General features: G+C 41.9%; 2 protein-coding genes across 2 annotated transcripts in view; one reads left to right on the top strand and one right to left on the bottom strand.

Moving 5' to 3' along the window:
* LOC112252498 (leucine-rich repeat neuronal protein 2-like) overlaps positions 1 to 18,175 on the bottom strand; it is a 50,327-nt gene extending 32,152 nt beyond the window's left edge. Inside the window, exon 1 of the mRNA XM_024423761.2 lies at positions 18,038 to 18,175. The gene's annotated coding sequence lies outside the window, so the exon portion shown is untranslated. The remainder of the gene's footprint in view (positions 1 to 18,037) is intronic.
* LOC112252499 (putative adenosylhomocysteinase 3) lies at positions 1,919 to 21,133 on the top strand. Its single transcript, XM_024423762.2, has 17 exons — positions 1,919 to 2,348; positions 13,359 to 13,464; positions 13,976 to 14,104; positions 14,450 to 14,550; positions 14,655 to 14,757; positions 14,950 to 15,044; positions 15,127 to 15,233; positions 18,312 to 18,428; positions 18,516 to 18,579; positions 18,712 to 18,800; positions 19,070 to 19,140; positions 19,655 to 19,749; positions 19,845 to 19,943; positions 20,023 to 20,091; positions 20,269 to 20,347; positions 20,450 to 20,570; positions 20,711 to 21,133. Exons 1-17 carry the CDS (start codon positions 2,274 to 2,276, stop codon positions 20,715 to 20,717), a joined length of 1,527 nt encoding a protein of 508 aa, XP_024279530.1. The 5' UTR covers positions 1,919 to 2,273; the 3' UTR covers positions 20,718 to 21,133.
* Positions 21,134 to 22,777: the final 1,644 nt, after the last annotated feature.

The following is a 22,777-nucleotide window of genomic DNA, read 5'->3' as shown; positions in this document are numbered from 1 at the left end:
AGTAGGGTGACTCCTCTAGCAGGTCTCTAACCCAGGCCACCAGCACCAACAACGAACGCCCTAACCACTGTCCCAATAAGGGATATACCTAGGGCATGTTCTTATTCGGCCAGTATAGTTAGGCCCTGTCCAGAAGAAACCGTAAACCTTCTTCCATATGCACTTGTGTAGATCTCAAAGAACTTGATAGGTGTAAGCAATAAGGTGAATTGAGTTTGTTAATAGCACACTAAAAAATAAATGTTATTGATCGTATTGATTCTGGAGTATCATTAAAACAGAAAGCCCTTATATTGTTGAAATAAGTAAATAAAATCAATGATGAGAGTAATCAGATGATCTGATACCGGACATGGTGGCGTAACAGGAAGATCAGAGTACCGTCAACCAAAAAGGTTGAGAGTTTAAATCCCAAGTGAGTACATGCTAAATAATAATACTTTCGTAAACATGCACAATGTAATCATGTATGTCCAATATGTAAGTTGAAAACACTATGTTAAATGTACTGTGTGTGTGCGTATCCCTAACATTGCCAACAGACAAATAGCTATGAATGGATCAGTGGTTAAAGGGATACTTTGAGATTTTATCTACTTCCCCAGAGCCAGATGAGCTCGTGGGTATCATTTTTAAGTCTCTGTGTCCTGTATGAAGGAAGTTAGAGGTAGTTTTACGAGCCAATGCTAACTAGCGTTAGAGCAATGACTGGAAGTCTATGGGTATCTGCTAGCATGCTAACCCTCAGAAAACTGGAATGTTCTTGCTACGTTCTCATAAAACGTGTTTTGAACATCAATACATTATGTTCTAAGAACATGTCAGCCATGGTCTGTGTGTGTTTGGTGGGACATCCTATCCCACAGGAAACTAGACACAAGTGTTATTGCAAATTTCTTATGGAACTTGTCTAGAACATTAATATGGTAAGTTCTGATTACATGGCATCCACTTTGTGGGTAAGTTCTATTTGACATTAAGGTAATGGTCTCATGGAAATATTCCTTGCACTTCACAGGAACATTCCTATGAAAATGTTAGTTAATGACCTAATGAGACCCTTAAGGGAATGTTTGTTGTTAGCAGGGCGTATGAAGGTTGTTTAAAAGTTGTGAACCCGTACTAGGTCAGTTTGGTGACATTCAGGGTGTGCCAGAGTGACACACTTCATGAGGTAAACACACCACACACACACACTTCATTAGGTAAGCTATACTAAGAGTGCGGGCCTTTAGAAGAACAGGTTCACTCTCAAGCCTTTAAAGGTCACTGTGCAGCTATCGTCACCTATACCTCATTTATATGGGCTTTATTTGTGTTTGCATGTGTGTGTTCAGGACAGTTTGAGTTTCTACTAAGCTCTACTTAAGTCAAATGTGCTGAATGTTATACTGCAATTTGTTTCTCAATACGAGAACGTTCTCTTCAGGCTCACTCCCACTCAGGTAGCAGGCGTGCATCTGCATATCCTTATTTTGTTAATCATCGTATTGTCCGTGGCCGGCCATATGAATGTTTTACACACATGACAGAGAGTACATAGTACATATATTTAGCTCCCCTTCTACCATTAATAAGTGTAGTTATTGTGTAAAAACAATGAGTCAGTGACTAGGACTCTACCCCCTCATGTTCCTGACCTCAACAAAGACAAGTCAGCCTTTGTTATAAATTAATACTGTGTCAACTTACCAGGACAAGTCAGCTCTCACAGTGGTTGTGTGTGTGTACACACTTGTCCGTGGTTCTTGTGTTTGTACATGCATGTGTTTTTCCACTCTTCTTCTCTGGACACACACAATTCTCACAGACTCACAAACATCTGCGTTTGTATGGTTTACCCTTGGGAATAAGAGAGCACTCCAAACGTCATTCATATTCATTAGAGGCCTCAAGTGGTTCTTTATGTACTCCTGCCCTCCATCCCTCCCCTCTTTCGCTCCCTCCTTTCCCAATTGTTCATCCTGGAAACTGCTCCTCTCGTCTTCTCTTCTCTTCTCACAAAGGCTCACTTCTTCTTTGGCCCACTCTCCTCTCCTCCTGTCTCTGGCTCCTCATCTTTTTCTGTCTTCTGTCTCTCCTCTCACCTGGAACCTGGGCTTGAGAGCTGAAGGTGTGGCTCCTCTCACTGTGTTAGCTTAGCCAGCCCTTAATCCCTGAACCTTCTCATCAAATCACGGTCAGGTCACGGTCGAGCACGATCAGTCCACGGTTAAATACAGTCTTTCTGCGTGTGGTGGAAGGTGTTCACATAGTGAGGTGAACCTGACAGCATGAAGAAAGTGTACAGCATGTTCAACCTGAACAAAACCAAGGAAGAGGAGGCAGTTCAGGCCATCTGTATCAAGGTATCTCTGTTCTAGTTTCTCTTTGCTATCTCTAGTTCAGTCCATCTGTATCATGTTCTCGTCTCTCTCTGAAATCTCTAATTAAGTCCGTCTGTATCCTCCCCTGGTCTCTCTTCTTCTGCCTTTCTGTGGGATAGTGGTGCTCTTTGGAACACTTAAAGTCTTGCTTATGCCAAAATGACAGGATCACATTGGCTAAAATACATGATTAAGGGAGTTCAGGTGTGTTATATTTTTAAGGGAGTGCTGTACACAACATTTGAACATGTTTAACAGTCCAGTGTTTCCAAATTTCTTTGAAATATTTCCTATAATTAATTACAATATGTGTGAAATTGTTGTCATGTTTTGTAAGGAAAACTAAGTGTTTAAAAAAAATGTGTTGGAATGGTGCAGGCGTATACCGTTCTTTAAAAGTATTAATGTGAGTAGACCGCTGATTGGCCCATTTTCCCTAAAGCATCTTAAGGCTAAGTTCATCGTTAGAACCTTCATAGGGGCATCGTTAAATCTCCGAGATGTTTCCAAAAACAATCATTATTAAAAAGGTAAATGTACATTTTTCTACTTCATATTCATCATCTCAGTTGTAAAGAAAAACATTGACAACTTTGTATTTGTAATCAACTTTGAAGTTATTGGTGGTCACAGAGAGATAGAACCACATGGTTTATCCATGTTTACCTGGAATCCTTGGGACGTCCCTACCCCATTGAAATGTACATTTAAAATGGTTAAGGGTTAAGGTTAGGTAAAGGTTAAGGTTAAAGTTGGGGTTTTGTGTAAGGACGTCCCAAAGATTCCGGATGGCACTGACCAATGTGGTGCGTTGGGATTCTATTGTAAACTTAAAAATGTGTAACAAGAACAAGCATTCGTTGTTACATAAAATGGTTAAAAAGACAGCCAAAAAATAAATCATGAGGAATAAAGTTTGGAAATGTCTGTCCTATATCTAGGAGATATAAGAAAGCTCAGGAAATATGAGTTTTTTTGGACACATTTAGCCCTTTATTTTTGATGACACAAAACTACCTGCATACCTCCATTAGTTTGTATGGGTTACCTTCAGATGAGTTCCATGCCACTTGTGGGGGTTGTAGAGCAGAACGGAGAATATCATTGTGTTTGTGAGAGTCTCCATTTATATATTAGTTTGTAGCACAAACGGTTCGGACGCTTCAGACAGAAGTTGGCACATCAGTGTTACCGACTTCAGATGAGTCCCGTGACACTTATGGGGGTCGTATTCTATAGATGTTTTCGTGAGAAGACCGATTTTCAGGATGAATCATGGTTAGACAAACACTGCTGTAGCTCGGCCACCTAACACCGCATACGCGGATTCGGTAGATTGAGACACAGCCAGTGGCAGCCCGTCACTGGCTGCGCCCCACCTGTTTAGCCCCCCTAAAATATATATATATATACATATACACACACACACAGTATATTTTTGTAGTTGTTGCCTGTCTTGCATGTTATTTTGTCATTAACATATCAGTTTGGAAACAATGTAAAAAAAAAAAATCTAATAATAATCATTGAGTTAATAAAGCCGTCTACAAACTTGGTCTCTTTTTGCTTTCTTGAGTCAGGCAGCTCCAAAATGCAGGTGTTTCAGCCTAACTCAGTGCTGTGAAGGTGGGGAAGCCAGCGGAAAATACAGAGCGTAGGGGTTGGTAATTTTTTCTAGTTGCACTGTCATTGACTCAGTGTTCTGTCACTTCTGGGGACACTACATCACCGCAAAATCTAAGGGTAAAGCTCGAAAGTTCATGCCCTTGGGTGCTGCCATAGTTACATTAGAAGTGCCCATCCAAGAAGGCTCAAGGTTATTGGCCACCGATAAAATGACATCAAATCACATATCTACAGTAGCTTTGATTGGACTGATCATGTCAACATCATACTTTCAAAATCTTAGCTAGAAGTCATCATGAATCAAGTCGACAATCTACCGGCAAATCCTTTTCAATCCTTGTCATATGAAGAGAAATTATGAATATAAATTATAGATAAAACATATCGGTGCTCATCGGCCATTGGACATAAACATTACACAACAAGTTGGAAATCGCAAATTCAGCAATGAGGGGTTTGGAAGGAATCAGTGGCTAACTGCAAGTATTGCAAAGTAATCACTAGCCTTCTATTCAGTGGAGTGGGTGTGGGGACCCAAGTCTGGGTTTAAGGATCTCTTTTCCAAGCTAAAAATAATAAGCATTCAACATTGGCCATGCTGTCAATCCAGCATGACTTCTGCAATGCTCAAAACAACTGGAAAATTTGGAACTGAGAAATCTGACCTCATTGAGTTCACAACAACTGGGAACTTGGGAAAACAAATGACCTCCGACTGAGAAAATACGTTTTGAACGGTCATCCAACTTGGAATTGCAAGTCGGGAACACGGCCTTTCTAGAGCTCCGACCTGAAGATCACTGATGACATCATGATTCAACCTTGTTTTTTCAGAGTTCCCAGTTGTCTTGAAAGCACCTTAAATCCAGAAACTTTGATGTAAGTTTGTTAACAAAATTTTCCCACAAAGGACCACCACACCACCTTCCTGTTCAATTGAGCACTGCACAACAAGGTGAGTCCAAAAATGTATTGTATGCTGCTTTGTAAATGATGTAATATGCCAGGGATATATGTATACTGTAGCTAAGAAAGTAATACTACGTGTATGTTGTGAAGTAAGCTGTTAGTAGCCCATGTGCCTCACCCTAATAATTTGATCACTTTTCCCCTCATAATATTTCCGACTGTTTTGACTTGGTGGTGCACATGTAGCCTATAGCCTGTTTTAGAGAAATGTCATCATCGAATATTGTAAGATCTTTCATTGTCTTCATATTTGCCACCTTTATTTATCTTACGGTTCTAAGTTGGTGTACAAGGAGAATACTATAATGGTCCATGTTCTGAATTACGTCCGTCGTTAGATGAATGAGACCAAAGAGCAGCATGGAAAGTGTTCATGATTTTTAATACTGAACTGCGACAAAACAACAAAATACAAAACCCAACATAAAGTTCTGGAGGGCTAGACAGCAACTATGCAAAAACAAGATCCCACAAACTAAGGTGGAAAACAGGCTGCCTAAGTATGATCCCCAATCAGAGACAACGATAGACAGCTGCCTCTGATTGGGAACCATACCCGGCCAACAAAGAAACAGAAAAACTAGAATGCCCACCCAAATCACACCCTGACCTAACCAAATAGAGAAATAAAAAGGCTCTCTAAGGTCAGGGCGTGACAGTATGTATATATTATTGAATCAGGATAAATATTGTCGTGACGAAAGATGAGACATGAATGGTCAGCATTTTATTGGGAGTTGATACATACTGCACATACAGTTGAAATAGGAAGTTTACATACACTTAGGTTGGAGTCATTAAAACTCATTTTTCAACCACTCCACAAATTTCTTGTTAAGGTTAAGCCTGATGCTTAAAATTATAAAACGACAAAGTGATTGTATTTTATTGTGTTTGGGAAATAAAGACAGTGGTAATATTTAATTCTATACAGAAATTTGTAGGCGGCTGAACTTACCCTGTCCCATACCTGGGGTAAGTTGTGCCAAGAGACCACTGTTTTGGACAAGCTATGTTTTAAAACTGTAATGTTTATATCAATTCTACAACATCCTGAAATACATGTAGATATCTTTCTTCGAAATAATACTATATTTCCCTTGACAGGGTGATGGTGAATGTAAAAATTCTCAACTTACCCAACTCACCCATATTTTAAAATGTGGGAAACTGGGAAACATATACACTGGGAGCAACGAGTTGTATGCGTTGACCTGTTTTGACCTTGTTAAGAAAGTCGATTGGCTAATGGCAGGCAAGCAAGCTGCATCAACCATAAACTAAAAGTACAGATGCTCAAAGAAATAGGTGTTCAAAAACCATATTAATAAATAGTTTTTTACAAATAATGTTTTGTTGTTGCATGTAACTTCAGAAAATGCTTTCACAGAGGTAATTTCCTTAGTATTTGATGTCAGAGTTCAACATGTTGGAGAAGTCGAATGCTCAGAGATGATAGACGAGTTTCCCACTAGTAATGTGGATTTTTCCCAGTGGTATGCTGGTATTTACGAGATATTATGAGCAGCATTTCATCTTTATGTCTATATTTAAAGGGAAAGTGCTACATTTTGGCAATCAAGCTCTTTTTATTACTTACATAGAGTCAGATGAACTCATGAATACCATTTGTATGTCTGAATGCAGTTTCGAGGAATTTGAAGGTAGTTTCTGGAGCCATCGCTAACTAGCGTTAGCACAATACTGGAAGTCTACAGGTACAGCTAGCATGTTGTGGTATCTATGAGTTTATCTGACTCTGGGTAAATATAAAAAAAAGTTCTTAATTGCCAAACTGTTGCACTATCCCTTTACTCACAGTAGCTCAGATTATCCCTTAAAGTGAAACTGACAGCTTTATAACTACTTTGCAGATATGAAACAGAATGTAAAATTCCCAGTTTATGCTACAAAACCAACTTTAAAAAAAATTGGTTTTAAAAATAGGTTCTATTTGACTCGAAATTCCATGATGTAGACTAAGGCATTGTTGGCAGAATAGATGGTAACTGTCAATATATGACTAATATAGCTAATTCACCAATAAAATTCTTGGTAGTCCAACAAATATTGCTCTCCGGTCGTAAATCACAAGTGGCCTGGTACATTGTTTACCGCCTCCAGCCATCCTGGATGCACTGTTTTCAGTTCCAATCACACAATATTTTGGACAAAAACTGACAAATGTAACAAAGGCTGGGATTGTCAATACAATCAAACTAGCAAGGGCATTGACCTCAAGTCAGTCATAATGTGGAATAGGCTAGCTTATCTATTTATGTAGCAAGCTAAAAACACAGAGCCTAACTAACTAGCTGCAGGGAGGATGCCATGTCATTGGACAAGTGGGTGATGGCAAACTCCCCCCCATATAGTTTTTCGGTGGTTACAGCTAGAGATGCAGGTTTCATTTGGTTAGCTAGCAAAAAAAATGCTAATCCCTTTGCTAGCTAACTATGCATCTCTAGCTTAATTGTCAATCAAATGTACTCTATTTGGCATCGATCAAATGGGCAAGGCAGGCAAATTCCCATTCAGTTGTCAAAACATGGGTCGGGACAAGCATACATTGGCAGGCAGGCTGCACAAGGGCAAGCAGGCTACTAATCCCCCTCGTTTATCAGTGGAACTACAAGCTGAAAATGTTTGGGAGGGTTTATCTAACGTTACTGTTCCCTCATTAGATTTTAGCTCATCTTGCTCTGGCTAACAGTTGTTGATCTTAAGCACAACTTAGGGAGAGATAGCCCAGTGGTTAGAGTGTTGGACTACTAACCGGAAGGTTGCAAGTTCAAATCCCTGAGCTGACAAGGTACAAATCTGTCATTCTGCCCCTGAACAGGCAGTTAACACACTGTTCCTAGGCCATCATTGAAAATAAGAATTTGTTCTTAACTGACTTGCCTAGTTAAATAAAGGTTTAAAAAAAATAAAAAATTGCCTACCTGTTCATGGTCATTTAAAAAAAATAGACTTGTAATGTTTCCAAATGTAAGAGGACTCCCGTGGTATTTGCAGAAATCCGTTCAAGTGTATTTTGGGGAATACTTTCTAATGATCTAAATTAGTTATGTTGTTACTGCCTGTAAACACACAGTCCAGTTCAAAATGAATGATGGCAGGCCAGTGTGGCAAATAGCTCATTTTCATGTAGGTCTACTGTAGCTCTGATTGGCTATGGTGCACCGGTCTGTGTAGTCCAGTCCTGGACAAGACTGACACATTTTTATTAGGTTTTATTTACTGCAGTGTCTATAAGGGTGTTTTCACACTTGGTCCCAATTGTTGTGAACTCAGTGCTTTTCGCTTAAAATTGTGTGCAGTGTGAACACTCAAAAGGAACTCAGGCCCCTCAACCATCTCTTGAGAGGTCATTTGAGTTCGGTTTGCTTGAATTCTGCGATTCGGTTCTCTTTTTTAGGGCAATGTGAACACAAAGCTCCCCAGGTTCACTTGTCATCATTCCCGCACCACACACTAGACTACTGCAACACTGTTTTCTCTGCAATAACCCCTCACATTGGTGCCACAAAAGAGAGAGGAGTATGACGTGCAGGTTCGCTGAAAAAAAAATGTGTCCTGTTTTTGGATATTGATGCACAGAAATTCCCAAATGCGTGTGGAGTTTTTTGTTTAGATTATTTGTTTGCAATATGTGATCTACAGACTAAGAGAGCTTCATCAGCTGTTTATTGATTGTGTGGTTTGAATAGTTTGAGAAGACAACATATATTTGGTGAGAATCACAACATGGGGTACAACATCTATTCTAGGTCTTAAAAGGGGCAGTAGCCTACATTGGGTGTACAATTTTCAATTACAGCCTTATTTAATCTGTAGTCACTCTTCTGCTATTTATTTTGTTACTATTAACATGTAAATATCATTGGTATCTTCTGATTACAATTATTATGTCTCATCTTTTAGCTAAATGCAATCTATTAGCTTCCAAAATATAAGTAGGTATATCTAGCTTCTCGATAACACGTTCTGATGGAATGGCTTGTCCTGAGCTTTGTAAAAAAAAACTGTGTGCATTGAGTGAATGTTGGAAATAGACATTGGTTACTTTCTAAACATAGCAATGTGAACTCAAAGACGAAGATGACCACAAAATAGGCGATGTGAAGTGAACTGGCAAAAGAGTCGAGTCCTCATTCAAAGGCAAGTGCAATGTGAATACAAAGAAAAATGTGTTAATTCACTGTATTAAAGAGGACTGAGATCGGTTCTTTTTAAGAGGACTATATGAGAAAACACCCTTAATTGTTCAAACGCAAGGCCGCTTTCGCACACCATATTGCTTTAGAATATTCACACGCCTTACTCTGTCATTCCCAAACATTCTATAGAAGTATGAAAACGACCATATTTAACTGTTCGCTTCTCAGAAAATTCCTAGTGGTGTATATGAACAGATTTGAACAAGAGTTCATGTTGTTAAAATGCTGTCAGTTCCACTTTAAAAGCCCAGTGCAGTCAAAACTATGGTTTCATATGTTTTGTATCATATTGTACAGCCGATGAAACTGTTACTGTAAAAGTCAGTATTATTTCCTTATCAAAATCAAATCACATTTGATTTATCACATGCACCAAATACAACTGGTGCAGAATACAGTGAAATGCTTGCTTACAAACAATTCCCAAAAATGCAGTTTAAAAAAATTAACTATTAAATAGTAACTAACATATATGGAATCATGTAGTAACCAAAAAGGTGTTTAACAAATTTGAGATTCTTCAAGGTAGCCACACTTTGCATTGATGACAGCTTGCACACTCTTGGAATTCTCTCAACCAGCTTCATGAAGTAGTCACCTGGAATGAATTTCAATTAACAGGTGTGCCTTGTTATTAATGTCACATGGGATGACGCTGGCGAGACGAAGCAGGTACGGGGAGTCAAACATTTAATAAGGAACGGACATGGAACGAGACAGGAACAGCGTCAGCATATGAGTAAACACAGACAAAAAACAATCAATGCAGAAGTGGGGAACAGAGCTGGGGAACTGACAAATATAGAGGAGGTAATAATAGGTGAGGAGTGAGTCCAGGTGAGTCCAGGTGAGTCCAATATCGCTGATGCGCGTGATGAGGGAAGGCAGGTGTGCGTAATGGATGATAGGATTGCGTGATGCAGGGCAGCCTGGCGCCCTCAAGCGCCAGGCGGGAGCAAACGTGGTGGTAGCAGATGTGACAGTTAAAAGTGAATGTGGAATTTCTTTCCTGCTTAATGCGTTTGAGCCAATGAGTTGTGTTGTGACAAGGTAGGGGTGGTATACAGAAGATTGCCCTATTTGGTAAAAGACCAAGTCCATATTATGGCAAAAACAGCTCAAATGAGAATAAAGAAACGACAGTCCATCATTACTTTAAGACATGAAGGTCAGTCAATGCAGAAAATTTCAAGACCTTTAAAAGTTTCTTCAAGTGCTGTCACAAAAACCATCAAGCGCTATGATGAAACTGGCTATCACATGAGGACCGCCACAGGAAAGGAAGATCCAGAGCTCCCTCTGCTGCAGAGGATAAGGTAATTAGAGTTAACTGCACCTCAGATTGCAGCCCAAATAAATGCTTGACAGAGTTGAACAGACATCTCAATATCATCTGACCAGAGGAGGCTGCGTGAAGCAGGCCATCGTGGTTGAATTGCTGCAAAGAAACCACTACTAATGGAAACCAATAAGAAAAGTAGACTTGCTTGGGCCAAGAAACAAAAGCAATGTACATTAGAAATTTGAGATTTTTGGTTCCAACTGCTGTGTCTTTGTGAGACGCAGAGTGGGTGAACGGATGCTCACCATGTGTGGTTCCTACCATGAAGCATGGAGGAGGTGGTGTGATGGTGTGGGGGTGCTTTGCTGGTAACACTGTCTGTGATTTATTTAGAATTCAAGGCACACTTAACCAGCAAAGCTATCATAGCATTCTGCAGCGATACGCCATCCCATCTGGTTTGTGCTTAGTGGGACTACCATTTGTTTTGTTTTTCAACAGGACAATGACCCAAAACACACCTCCGGGCTGTGTAAGGGCTATTTGACCAAGAAGGAGAGCGATGGAGTGCTGCATCAGATGACCTGGACTCCACAATCACCCTACCTCAACCCAATTGAGATGGTTTGGGATGAGTTCGACCGCAGAGTGAAAGGAAACCAGCTAACAAGTGCTCAGCGTATGTGGGAACTCCTTCAAGACTGTTGGAAAAGTATTCCTCATGAAGCTGGTTGAGAGAATGCCAAGAGTGTGCAAAGCTGTCATCGAGGTGAAGGGTGGCTACTTTGAAGAAACTAAAAAATATTTTTATTTGCATAATACTTTTTTGGTTACTACATGATTCCATATGTGTTGTTTCATAGTTTTGATGTCTTCACTATCATTCTACAATGTATGTAGAATAATAGTGAAGACAAAATTGCTCTGGAGAAATTGCTCTTTGCTAAGAAGCCATTTCTGTTTCTTTCATTAAAAGCTAACCACAGTAAGATACTTAGTTGTTACCCAGAAATTATTTGATATGGAGATTAAAAACGGCTGCATTAGACAGTTAAGTGCAGGCTGAATTTACCTACAAGTCAGTGATTGAGTGTGTAGTCTCTTTCAACAGCCGTAGTGTCTACATAGAAAGAGAGCCATATGGGTCAGGTTGGTACAGGTTATCAGTCAGTTGTACAGTCTTTCTACAGTGTGTAGTGTTCTACCTCCGAATCTCATCCCCTCCCTCCAAAGCTCTACCCTGCTGAGAGAGACTGAAAAACAGCTTCTATCTCAAGGCCATCAGACTGTTAAACAGCCACCACTAACATTGAGTGGCTGCTGCCAACACACTGACACTGACACTGACTCAACTCCAGCCACTTTAATAATGGGAATTGATGGGAAATGATGTAAATATATCACTAGCCACTTTAAACAATGCTACCTTATATAATGTTACTTACCCTACATTATTCATCTCATATGCATACGTATATACTGTACTCTATATCATCGACTGCATCCTTATGTAATACATGTATCACTAGCCACTTTAACTATGCCACTTTGTTTACATACTCATCTCAGATGTATATACTGTACTCGATACCATCTACTGTATCTTGCCTATGCTGCTCTGTACCATCACTCATTCATATATCCTTATGTACATATTCTTTATCCCCTTACACTGTGTATAAGACAGTAGTTTTGGAATTGTTAGTTAGATTACTTGTTGGTTATTACTGCATTGTCGGAACTAGAAGCACAAGCATTTCGCTACACTCGCATTAACATCTGCTAACCATGTGTATGTGACAAATAAAATTTGATTTGATTTGATTTGATGCATTCACACCTGAAGGGATCCCATAGGACAGCTTGTAAACAAAACACAAGCTGGAAGGATCTAGTGGAAGGGGCTAGGGGCTGTTCAGGCTTGGGGCTGTTTTGTCATGGAGAAGGTTAATGTGAAGGTGGTGCCATGTGTGAGTTCATTGATGGACAAATGAGAACTGCAGGCCCTACCAGTGGAAACACTGCCCTTATGTGGCAGACCAGGGTAACCGTCCAATGCCTCAGTTCAGCTGCTCAGACAAGGAAGCCATACACTACAAATACATGTAGGCTACAATACAGTACATACAAATGGTTTATAACTGAAATATCTGATTAAAGTTACACATTGGGCCTTTCTGTACCTCTATGTGCGTCTCTCTCTGAGTGCTCACCGCACACAGGAGTGGATTTTGCTTCTAGCTCCTAAGAAACTTTGCAGTATTTTCTTTTTTTTGTCCGTTATTTCTTACATTATTAGCCCAGGAAATGTTCCTTAATTCCATTATTTTACTTTTAGGTTATGTGTATACTGTTGTGAATTGTTAGATATTACTGTACTGTTGGAGCTAGAAACACCAGTATTTCGCTACACCTGCAATAACATCTGCTTAATTATAATGTGTATGTGTACAAATAAAATGTGAGACTGTGACAGAGGGAGCAGACACTAGGCATAGCTAAGTGGGCACCTTCCACCACAACGGGTGGTGAGACAGAGAGAGGGACAGAGGGACGGAGAGGAAAGGGGAGCTTTGGAAAGTGAGAGAAACATGGAGAAGGGAAAGAGAATGAGAGTGGGTGACCATGTCATGGAGAGTGTGTTAGGGAGAGGGAGAAGGTGTGCAAGTGTTAGCTATGATGAGAGTGAGAGAACAATGTGAGCCTCTTGATAAGATGACCAACATTCCCGCATCTTCTCTCTCTCTGTGTGTTTTGTTCCTTATGTGGAGATAGAAAGTTGATATAATTCCTTGGACGAAGCGGTGGATGTACTGTAACCCTGGTGTCTGTCTGACCCGGTTTGTTTCGCTGGTCTCAAAAGTGATTCTCTCCCTCCCTCTTTCTACACAGCAAATCCAGTTTGCTGATCAGAGGCAGGATTTTAACCAACGTCTTAGTAAGACCGGTCGTCGCTCCCGTTCTTTCTCCCAGTCCTCCACAGATAACTACAACTCAGGTACACACACACACCTGCTTTGTCGGCACAGTGTGTTTTGTCTCGAAGTGTATAGCTGCCCATGTCTGGCTGTTGTCCCAGCGGGTTGTTACAGTGAGATACGTTTTGAGTCTTTCTCCCTCAGCCAAACTTTCATTGAGAGAAAGTCTTCAGAGGAATTACCTCTTTTATTTACTCCTTATCTGTCTAGTTAGCTGTTCTCAGACAGAGAAGGAGCAGTAATCCCAACTGTACATAGCACATACTTAAACCTCAAACACAACAAGGCTAATTCATAATATTGGAGCTGTTTCCAGATTTACAATCCATTGGAAGGTATAAATAACGGTTTATTTTGCTTCTCTACTTTTGCTAATAACAGTTGTAACCTGTTGCCATTTGACTATTGGTCCAATGGGAGATTTCAGTTGACCCTAGATGGTTTATCTTGCTCATACTGTTTAATTGTGACTGGTGTTACTCTGTTAACCCCTCACACACTTGCACACACCCTTGGCTGCGTCGTACACAGACAGTTCAGAGGATGCGACGTCTCCTAGAATCAGGCAGCAGAGGAGCTCTAAGGGACATCAAGACTTCTGCATCAAGAACATCAGACAGGCCGGCCTCGGACGCAGGGAGATAACGATCGCTGAGCAAGGTGAGAGGGAATGGAAGAGGTGTGTAATGCTCTTAGGAAAAATGGTTTCAAAAGGGGTTCTTCAGCTGTCCCCATAGGAGAAACCTTTTTTGTTCCAGGTAGAACTCTTTTAGGTTCCATGTTAAACCCTCTGTGGAAAGGTTTCTACCAAAAGGGATCTACCTGGAACCAAAAAGGGTTCTTCAAAGGGGACAGCACCTTTTTTTCCCCAAAGAGTGCGTGTGTTAAAGAGTAAGGTAAGAGAGAGGGAGGAACATGACTCAAGGTGTGACAAGTTCTCTCCCCTTTCTTTCCTTCTCTCTCTGTCCCTCCCTCCCACTCCTTCTCCCTCATCTCTCTGTGTAGAGATGCCAGCTCTGATGTCCCTGAGAAAGAGAGCAGAGGGAGAGAAGCCACTGGCTGGAGCTAAAGTAGTGGGCTGCACTCACATCACTGCTCACACAGCCGTGAGTATGCATGCACACACACACGCACACAAACAGACACTGAATCACTGAAATTGCACTGTGTGTATTTGCGTGTGACCGTGTGCACATATGTGTTCCTGTAGGTGTTGATGGAGACTCTGTCTGCGTTGGGGGCTCAGTGTCGCTGGGCAGCCTGTAACATCTACTCCACCCAGAACACTGCAGCTGCAGCTCTGGCTGAGGAAGGTGAGACACACACAGTATTACTCTTGCTCTCTCCGCTGTCACTTTTTCTCACCACTGTCTTCTCAGCTCTCTCTTGACTTTTTACCCCCCACAAGTCCCTCCTTTTTTCCCCTCATCTCTCAAACTCAGTAATCTACAGAAATACAATAAACTCTCCTTTGCCCTCTCCCGTATTCTGTCTCTCTCTCTCAGGCTTCCCTGTGTTTGCGTGGAAGGGGGAGTCGGAGGATGACTTCTGGTGGTGTATTGACCACTGTGTCAGCCTGGAGGCCTGGCAGCCCAATATGGTACAGTATAGGCCTAACTCTCACATTAGACAGCTATGATCCGGTTTAATCCAGTCATGGATGGATTCTCTGCATTTCTCAGATCCTGGATGATGGGGGAGACCTGACCCACTGGATCGATAAGAAATACCCCAGCATGTTCAAGATGATCAAGGGCATCGTGGAGGAGAGCATCACAGGCGTTCACAGGTGGGATTGGAGCACCCATGCCTCTGATTGTTTTAGATAGATTAGAAGATGTGCCTATCTAAAACAATGGATTTTTCAGGTATGATAAGCCTATTGTTTGACTTAGTCATTACAACTTGTGTGAGTCACCTGTGTAAATAAGGACAGCTCATGCCACATACATTTAATGAAAGAAGCTAACACTTGTGACATAATTAGACTGCTACACTGTGTCTGTGCCCCAATTGACACCATATTCCCTATATAGCGCACTAGTTTTGACCAGAGTCCAAAAAAACTATATTTTCCAGAATATTCTAAACTTTTATACTTTTGTTTTCTATTCATTTTCCATAAAACTTCCTCAACTGAAGAGACAAAATATGTATACTAGAGCTGCAGTTACACAACCTTACTACAGAAACCCTCAAAAGGAAACCTGTCAAAAAAGAAAACCATCACACAATTTCTTCCTGACTAAAGTCTCTGACTTGACCAAACCAAGGGACAATAACCCGTCTGGTTCTAAACTGAGACCAACTCCATTCACTCAGCCCATGGACACAAGCAACAAGCTCCATCTGATATGTAACCAGCTATAAGAGTCTTGAAGCAACCACCACTAGAGACAAGTAAACATCAACCACAACTTCAGCCAACTCACTAGGAACACCATCATGTTCCCAATCGCCTCTTTTCTCCAGCCCTAAGCACTCACTGGAGGGGAACTGTTAGCCAGATCCTCCTCAATTAAGGTGGAGGAAAGTAACAGGAGACACACTTGGCCTACATGATGCCAGAACTAACCTCTCAACAACAGAAAGTCAAAACATGGGTGGATCTGGCTTTTCCACAACTAATTTCTTCAAGCTCCTGATTCTCGTCACAAAACCCAGCAGTCTCACCCAGCAAAACCCAGACCGGCTCTTCCAGCAGATCCTCACTAACATCACCTTGTGACTGGGAAGAATCTCCTCCCTCCCACAGCTTATTAATAAACGTGTCAGCTAAATCAACACCTGACACCCTATCAACCGCATGATCAGCCTGTGGAGGAACCACAATCTCAAGTACTTTGGCAAAGATTATGTCAGCTAAAGGAACAAAATAACCACTAACAACCTCTGAATCTAACTTGCTCATTGTCACTATCTAACAAAGAATGTCTCCCCTAATTTGATACATGAATCAACCTCATCCTCAACCTGCAGAATGTACACAACATCACATATCTCTGCCCAGAAGGTCTCAGCTAGAGACATACAAGAATCACCTTTTTCACTAGGCAGTCTGGTCTCAGACTAGACATAGCATAGTAAATTAGTATGATATTTTACTCTTGATAATGATTACATAAGACAGAAGGTTAACAAAGGCTAAATTAAAGTATGATGCATTGGTGGGCATATAACATGAACATTTAGAAAAGTTGCGTGTTCGAATCTCATCACGGGCAACTTTACAATTACTTACTACTGCCTAGCTACTTTGCCTCTACTTAGCATGTTAGCTAACCCTTCCCCTAACCATAACCCTTTAACCCAACCCCTAACCTAGCTAACATCAGTGTTAGCCACCTAGCCAACCAGCTAACATTTGCCACAACAAAGTAAAATTTGTAACATATTATACGTTTAGCAAATTCTATTGTACATATTGCAATTCGTAACATATTGTACAACTTTAAATTCTTAACAAATCATACAAATTGTAATATGAAATAGTTGATGCATAGCCACAAATTAATACATGCCATACAAAACACAACATATCATACAAAATGTTACGTCTACCCCTGAGTACAGGTTGCACTAGGGAGAACTATATCCTGGGAACCAGTCTAGTTTGGCAAAGAATGTTTCCTCCAAGTCCCCACACAAATCATCATCTTCCCTATCTGGTTTGTCATCAGCACTCTGATGAACCGGAGTGACTTCAAAGGGGATGCCACAAAACTCCTTGAGAGATTCCACCCCCTGGGACTTTTCACTGGGGTTAAAAAAATTAAAAATATATTTTTTTAAATCACTGGTGGAAACTGGTTTAGTGACAAGACTGACTGGAAACAAACTTTCTCCCCTGTATGCAGCCCTTCATTCACCTGCTTTTTCAAGAGTGCTATTTCCTGTTCTAGGCTCACCAGTCTTCTTCCTCCTGACTGCTATCCACCAGAACCAACGGCAAGAACTCACTCCACTTCTCCAATAACAGCACTGCAACCTCTAACTTGCTCAACGCATCTGCTATTGTTAGCTTGAGCAAACCCCAACTATCATCTACCTCAGCACAAAACACTGCTGGCTCAAACACCCCCAAAGTCAAAATCCATACATTAACAAATACAGGACACGCTCCAAGACCCAGAGAAAAACCCAAACCACAAGCAAAACACTTAATCAGCCTTATAGTAGTTAACAGCTACCAACTGCAAAAGATTGGTTACCTTTGTGGGTGCAGCCACACCAAACATTTCTGTTGACCAAAGCCATCAGCTATTTCGCTAGCCAGGAAACTGAAACTCACACTAACACTGCTAAAAAACCTCTCCTAGCATGCTAGCGTGACACAATCCTGACAAAAACACCTGCTACAAATTTTCTTAACAAATGCACACCACCAAATCCTACCGGTTCACAACCACCTGGACTACAACCACCAACGCGTACATGTGTTAAAAAAAATTAGAAGCCCAATAACTTTTTGTCTATGGGTTTTGGCCTAGTTAAATGGTCTGTAACCTGAATGAATGTGTGCATCTATGTGAGAAATCAGCATATGTGCCTAGGTGTTAAGTGTGCATGTGCCAAAGGAGACAGCATCCTTACCTTGGTCAAGTGCCAACTCTGTCACTCTTGAGCTCTCGATCGGCCAGACACTGATTGACCATCTTAATGGGCAGCACCTGTCTCCTTAGCAACCAGTCTCAGCAGCTGGACAAGGTTGCTGCTGCCCCCTGGGGAATGGAGTGAGGAAGTGTTAGAGAGCTGTAGTGTGCTGTCTTCACTACTTTACCTAATCCATAACAATAGGTAATAGGTTGCTATTTGAGATGCAGCCTATGCGTTGTGCTAAGGTAGCAGTGTTTCCCTTCTTCCCAAGGCTGTACCAGCTGTCCAAGGCAGGGAGGCTGTGTGTTCCTGCTATGAACGTCAATGACTCAGTCACCAAACAGATGTTTGACAACCTCTACTGCTGCAGGGAGTCCATACTGGATGGGTACGCATACTAAAACACACAGATGCAGAAATAACATGAGTGTGTGTTTGTGTGTCCTTTGACTTTTCCCCTCCCATCTCCCCCTAGGTTGAAACGGTTGACAGATGTGATGTTTGGGGGAAAGCAGGTTGTGGTGTGTGGTTATGGAGAGGTCAGTATTTTATTAGCACCTATTAAACACCGAGGTCTAAATTGTTCTCTCTATGTACTGTATGTGTTTACTCCATTTGTGTGTATGAATGTTTGTCTTTCTACCCTCTCCTCCCACCTCTCCCTTGGCCAGGTTGGTAAAGGTTGCTCTGCCGCTCTGAAGGCCATGGGCTCAATAGTGTACATCACAGAGGTCGACCCCATATGTGCCCTGCAGGCCTGGTATGACGAGAGAGAGAGAGAGAGAGAGAGAGAGAGAGAGAGAGAGAGAGAGAGAGAGAGAGAGAGAGAGAGAGAGAGAGAGAGAGAGAGAGAGAGAGAGAGAGAGAGAGAGAGAGAGAGAGAGAGAGAGAGAGAGAGAGAGAGAGAGAGAGAGAGAGAGAGGGAGAGAGAGAGAGAGAGAGAGAGAGTGTGTGGAAAAAAGGGTTAAGACATGGAGGTGGTAGAAGCAAGTGTTGAACTATTTGTGTTTCTGTCTCTCCCTGTTCCAGCATGGACTGCTTCAGACTGGTCAAGCTCAATGACGTCATCAGACAGGTGGACATGGTCATCACCTGCACGGGTAAGACATGTCATCACCCACAGAGGTAATGTGAATGGTCTAGTAATGAGAGGCGCTTAACTCTCACACAAACTATAGCTCACAAAAGTTACACATGGAAGTATTGTAGAGTAAATTTTTTGCCTGAAACATGTACTCTCCAGTAGGAGTATTTTTCATGTTACCAACCCTTTCAGTGTGCTGTAATGAGACCGGCTAACCCTAACCTTAGCGTCATGTCCACATCACGGTTTAGCCCTAACACTAGCCTCAACCACAACCCTAACCTTAAAGCTGATAATAAACTATACATTTCTTTGAAGCAATAGTTGCTGCAACATTTTTCCATAAAAAAATTGCATATTTTTATAATCAGGAGAATTTTGATCAGCAGCCCCACCAGTGGACGATTTTTAGAAATCCTCCAATCAGAATGTATATTTTGTTCTTTTAAAAATATATTTTTTAGGTAAGTAGGTAATGATGGGCTTTGACAGGTTATGGCAGGATATAACAGCCACAGTTTTGTCCTCAGGCAACAAGAACGTGGTGGGAAGAGATTATCTAGACAGAATGAAGAACGGCTGCATCGTCTGTAACATGGGTCACTCCAACACTGAGATAGACGTGGTGAGACGTGTGTGTGTGTGTGTGTGTGTGTGTGTGTGTGTGTGTGTGAGAGAGAGAGAGAGAGAGGTTGACACACTGTGTTTTTCCTCTGTCAGGCGAGTCTGCGGAGCCCAGAGTTGACCTGGGAGAGAGTGAGGTCACAGGTGGACCATGTCATCTGGCCAGATGGCAAGAGAATTATCTTACTGGCTGAGGTCAGTGCCTGTGTGTGTGAAGTGTGTGATCACTGGTGTGTGTGTGTGTGTGTTTCACAGTGTGTGTATATTCTCTCAGGGTCATCTGTTGAATCTGAGCTGCTCCACAGTACCCACGTTCATTCTCTCCATCACCGCCACCACACAGGTCTGTCTGTCTCTCACACAGCAGGGGACATCATGGTCGCAGCAAACACACAAGCTCTACTGTGGAGGGCTACATTTATGCGCTATAAAAAGGAACTGACCTCTGTAGCCACAGTCTCTTTGTAATTGAATTATGTTCTAGGTATACTACTTCTATAACGTAACGTAATGCCCTCAGGCGCTGGCTCTGATTGAGCTGTACAATGCCCCAGAGGGACGATACAATAAAGACGTCTATCTCCTGCCAAAGAAGATGGGTGAGACACCACCTTACCTACCTACTGCTTCGTTACTCCGGTGTTGACAGGGTACAGTGTGACTGTGTTTGGGTGTGTGTGTGTGTGCTTGCATGTTTTCAGACGAGTTTGTGGCCGGACTCCACCTGCCAACATTTGACGCCCACCTCACAGAGCTGACTGATGAGCAGGCCAAATACCTGGGCCTCACCAAGACTGGACCCTTCAAAACAAACTACTACAGGTGGGTGAACACACACACACACTCACATCTCAAGCATATAGTGCACATATACACACTAAAAGTAGGAATGAACATGAACAGTAATGTCATTTGGCGTTCCAGTATGTTCCTGTGGCTTACAGTGAGAGTGTTCATTGCAGGTACTAATCCATGGAAGTGAAGACCAAAGATACACCAGAGCACCCCAAAGACATGTGGCTCAGAGGAAGCGAGGACCAGGGAGACCTGAATCAGATTTGTGTATGTGGGGAAACTAGTCCAGCGCTGAGCTGTAACACCCCAACCATGACGGTCAGACTGACCTTTAACCCCTGACCCCTGCTGAGCCATCTGACCCATAGAGATAAATAGATAACTCTAGTGCCCAAAAGCCTGGGTTTGGACGAGGTGTACGTCAACATGTAATAGAGAAACACAGATTATCTACTTTTTCATAGACTTACTTTCAGTTACAAAACTTCTCAAAGATACAGTATCTAAACAATGTTTCAACTTTCTGAATGTAAATAAAAGCAGATAAGCAATAACCAAAAGGTAAAAGATTAATAAAATGTTACATTTGACCATTTTGTCTAGTATTTTTTCAAAGACAAAGTTATGTGACCCACCCACCAGTCTCGTAAACTCCTCTCCTCAGACAAACAGCTAGTGTTTCTGTCTCTGTAGTTCTAACTATGCCCACCAGGTGGTGGAATGATGTCCCACACACACACACAGTGGCAGACACAGTGGCAGATGGACCTGTGTGTTTGTTTTGGTCTTCCTTCCTGACCTGTGGATAATCTGTGGGGTGAGGAGGTAGACTGATTCAGTCCTTACTCACTATAAATTCCCTTTCTAGACTGGAGAGGTGATAACAGTCAGGGCTTTTGGGGAAATTACTCCCAGTGAGGTTGCCGTTTTCTTTAGTTGCAACTCTCTCTCTCCTGGTGAGCTGGGTGTTCTTTGACACCCCCATGAGATGCTCCACCAATGACTGTTTCCAATGGCGCTTGATAAGTTGGTGTGTGTGTAGCATAGGAGGCTGGTGAGGGGAGGACGGCTCATAATAATGGCTGGAATGGAGTAAATGGAATGGATAACATTCCATTTATTCCAATCCGGCCATTAGTTCTAGCCATTACTTAAGCACATCATACCCAGTTAAGGTGCCAACGGCCGCCTGTGGAGTGTAGTGTGTGTGTGTGTCTTTGGGAAGAGCACAGTCAGCTCATCAACACTCAGCCCCCCCTTTCCTTCAGATCTGAGTGACTGCTCACTAATCAGGTTCTGATCCCTCCCTCTCTCTCGTCCGCCTTCCACTCACTCTCTCCTCTCCATCATCACTCATGGATAATGATCCTTCAGAGCAGATGATTATATTACGTACTAAAGTGTTTATGGGATAATGTTGGAAGAAGAGGCAGTAAGATAGCTGTGTAACCTGCCATTTGAAAGCAGTGCTTTAGAAGCCTCGATATTACACAGTATTACCTAGACACAGCAGGACTATCCTTGGGTCTCCTCTTCTGCACTCTACTCTAACTCAGAGGGCTTGGTTGGGTTTCCACCGTATTGCGTACACCCCTCCTATCTTTTCATATCTACGACAGGTGGGTAGTGGTGGGTATCTCTCTCGTCCATCTTTCTCCAGTGTAGGCTGCTATGTGCAGCGACGGTAAAGAAAGCGAAACATCTCACTGGCAAATGTTTTATGGGCGGGGCGGGTGTGGCATGCACGGAGAGTACAATAAGTAGGACAGAGCCAGCTGTTGGGCTGTGTAAGTAGGCATTCCTTCTCTCATGTGAGCATGCCAGAGATTATGGAGGAACCGTGAGCTCATGTAGGAAAGCATGCTCACGTAAAAGAGAGAACGCCCACTTACACAGACAGTAACATTGAAAAATGTTTTTCTATGTGTTTGTTGTGGTCATCCTAAGCACCAGGTGGCAGTATTCCCTAGTGTCTCTGGCCAATGCAATGAGATTACAAAGCTCTCCTACAGTTGTATTACATAGATGGGATCTCAATACATGAGCAAATTGCTTTAGCCTTTTTTTATTCTGTATGAAAGCAACAGTTGTCAGGTTAACCATGAAAGCAATTCAAGGCAAAGCAAATTAACTAATTGTTGCATGTTTTCCTAGATCAATGCGCCACGCCTATCATGGTGTAGATCTCTGGCCGCACAGACCTAAAAATACCCTCTGTCCCTGGATTACTGTAA

This window comes from Oncorhynchus tshawytscha, linkage group LG06, assembly GCF_018296145.1.
Source record: "Oncorhynchus tshawytscha isolate Ot180627B linkage group LG06, Otsh_v2.0, whole genome shotgun sequence".
NCBI classification, from domain to species: domain Eukaryota; kingdom Metazoa; phylum Chordata; class Actinopteri; order Salmoniformes; family Salmonidae; genus Oncorhynchus; species Oncorhynchus tshawytscha.
The sequence above is the reverse complement of the archived record's forward strand: the minus strand, read 5'-3'. Positions and strand labels throughout refer to the sequence as shown.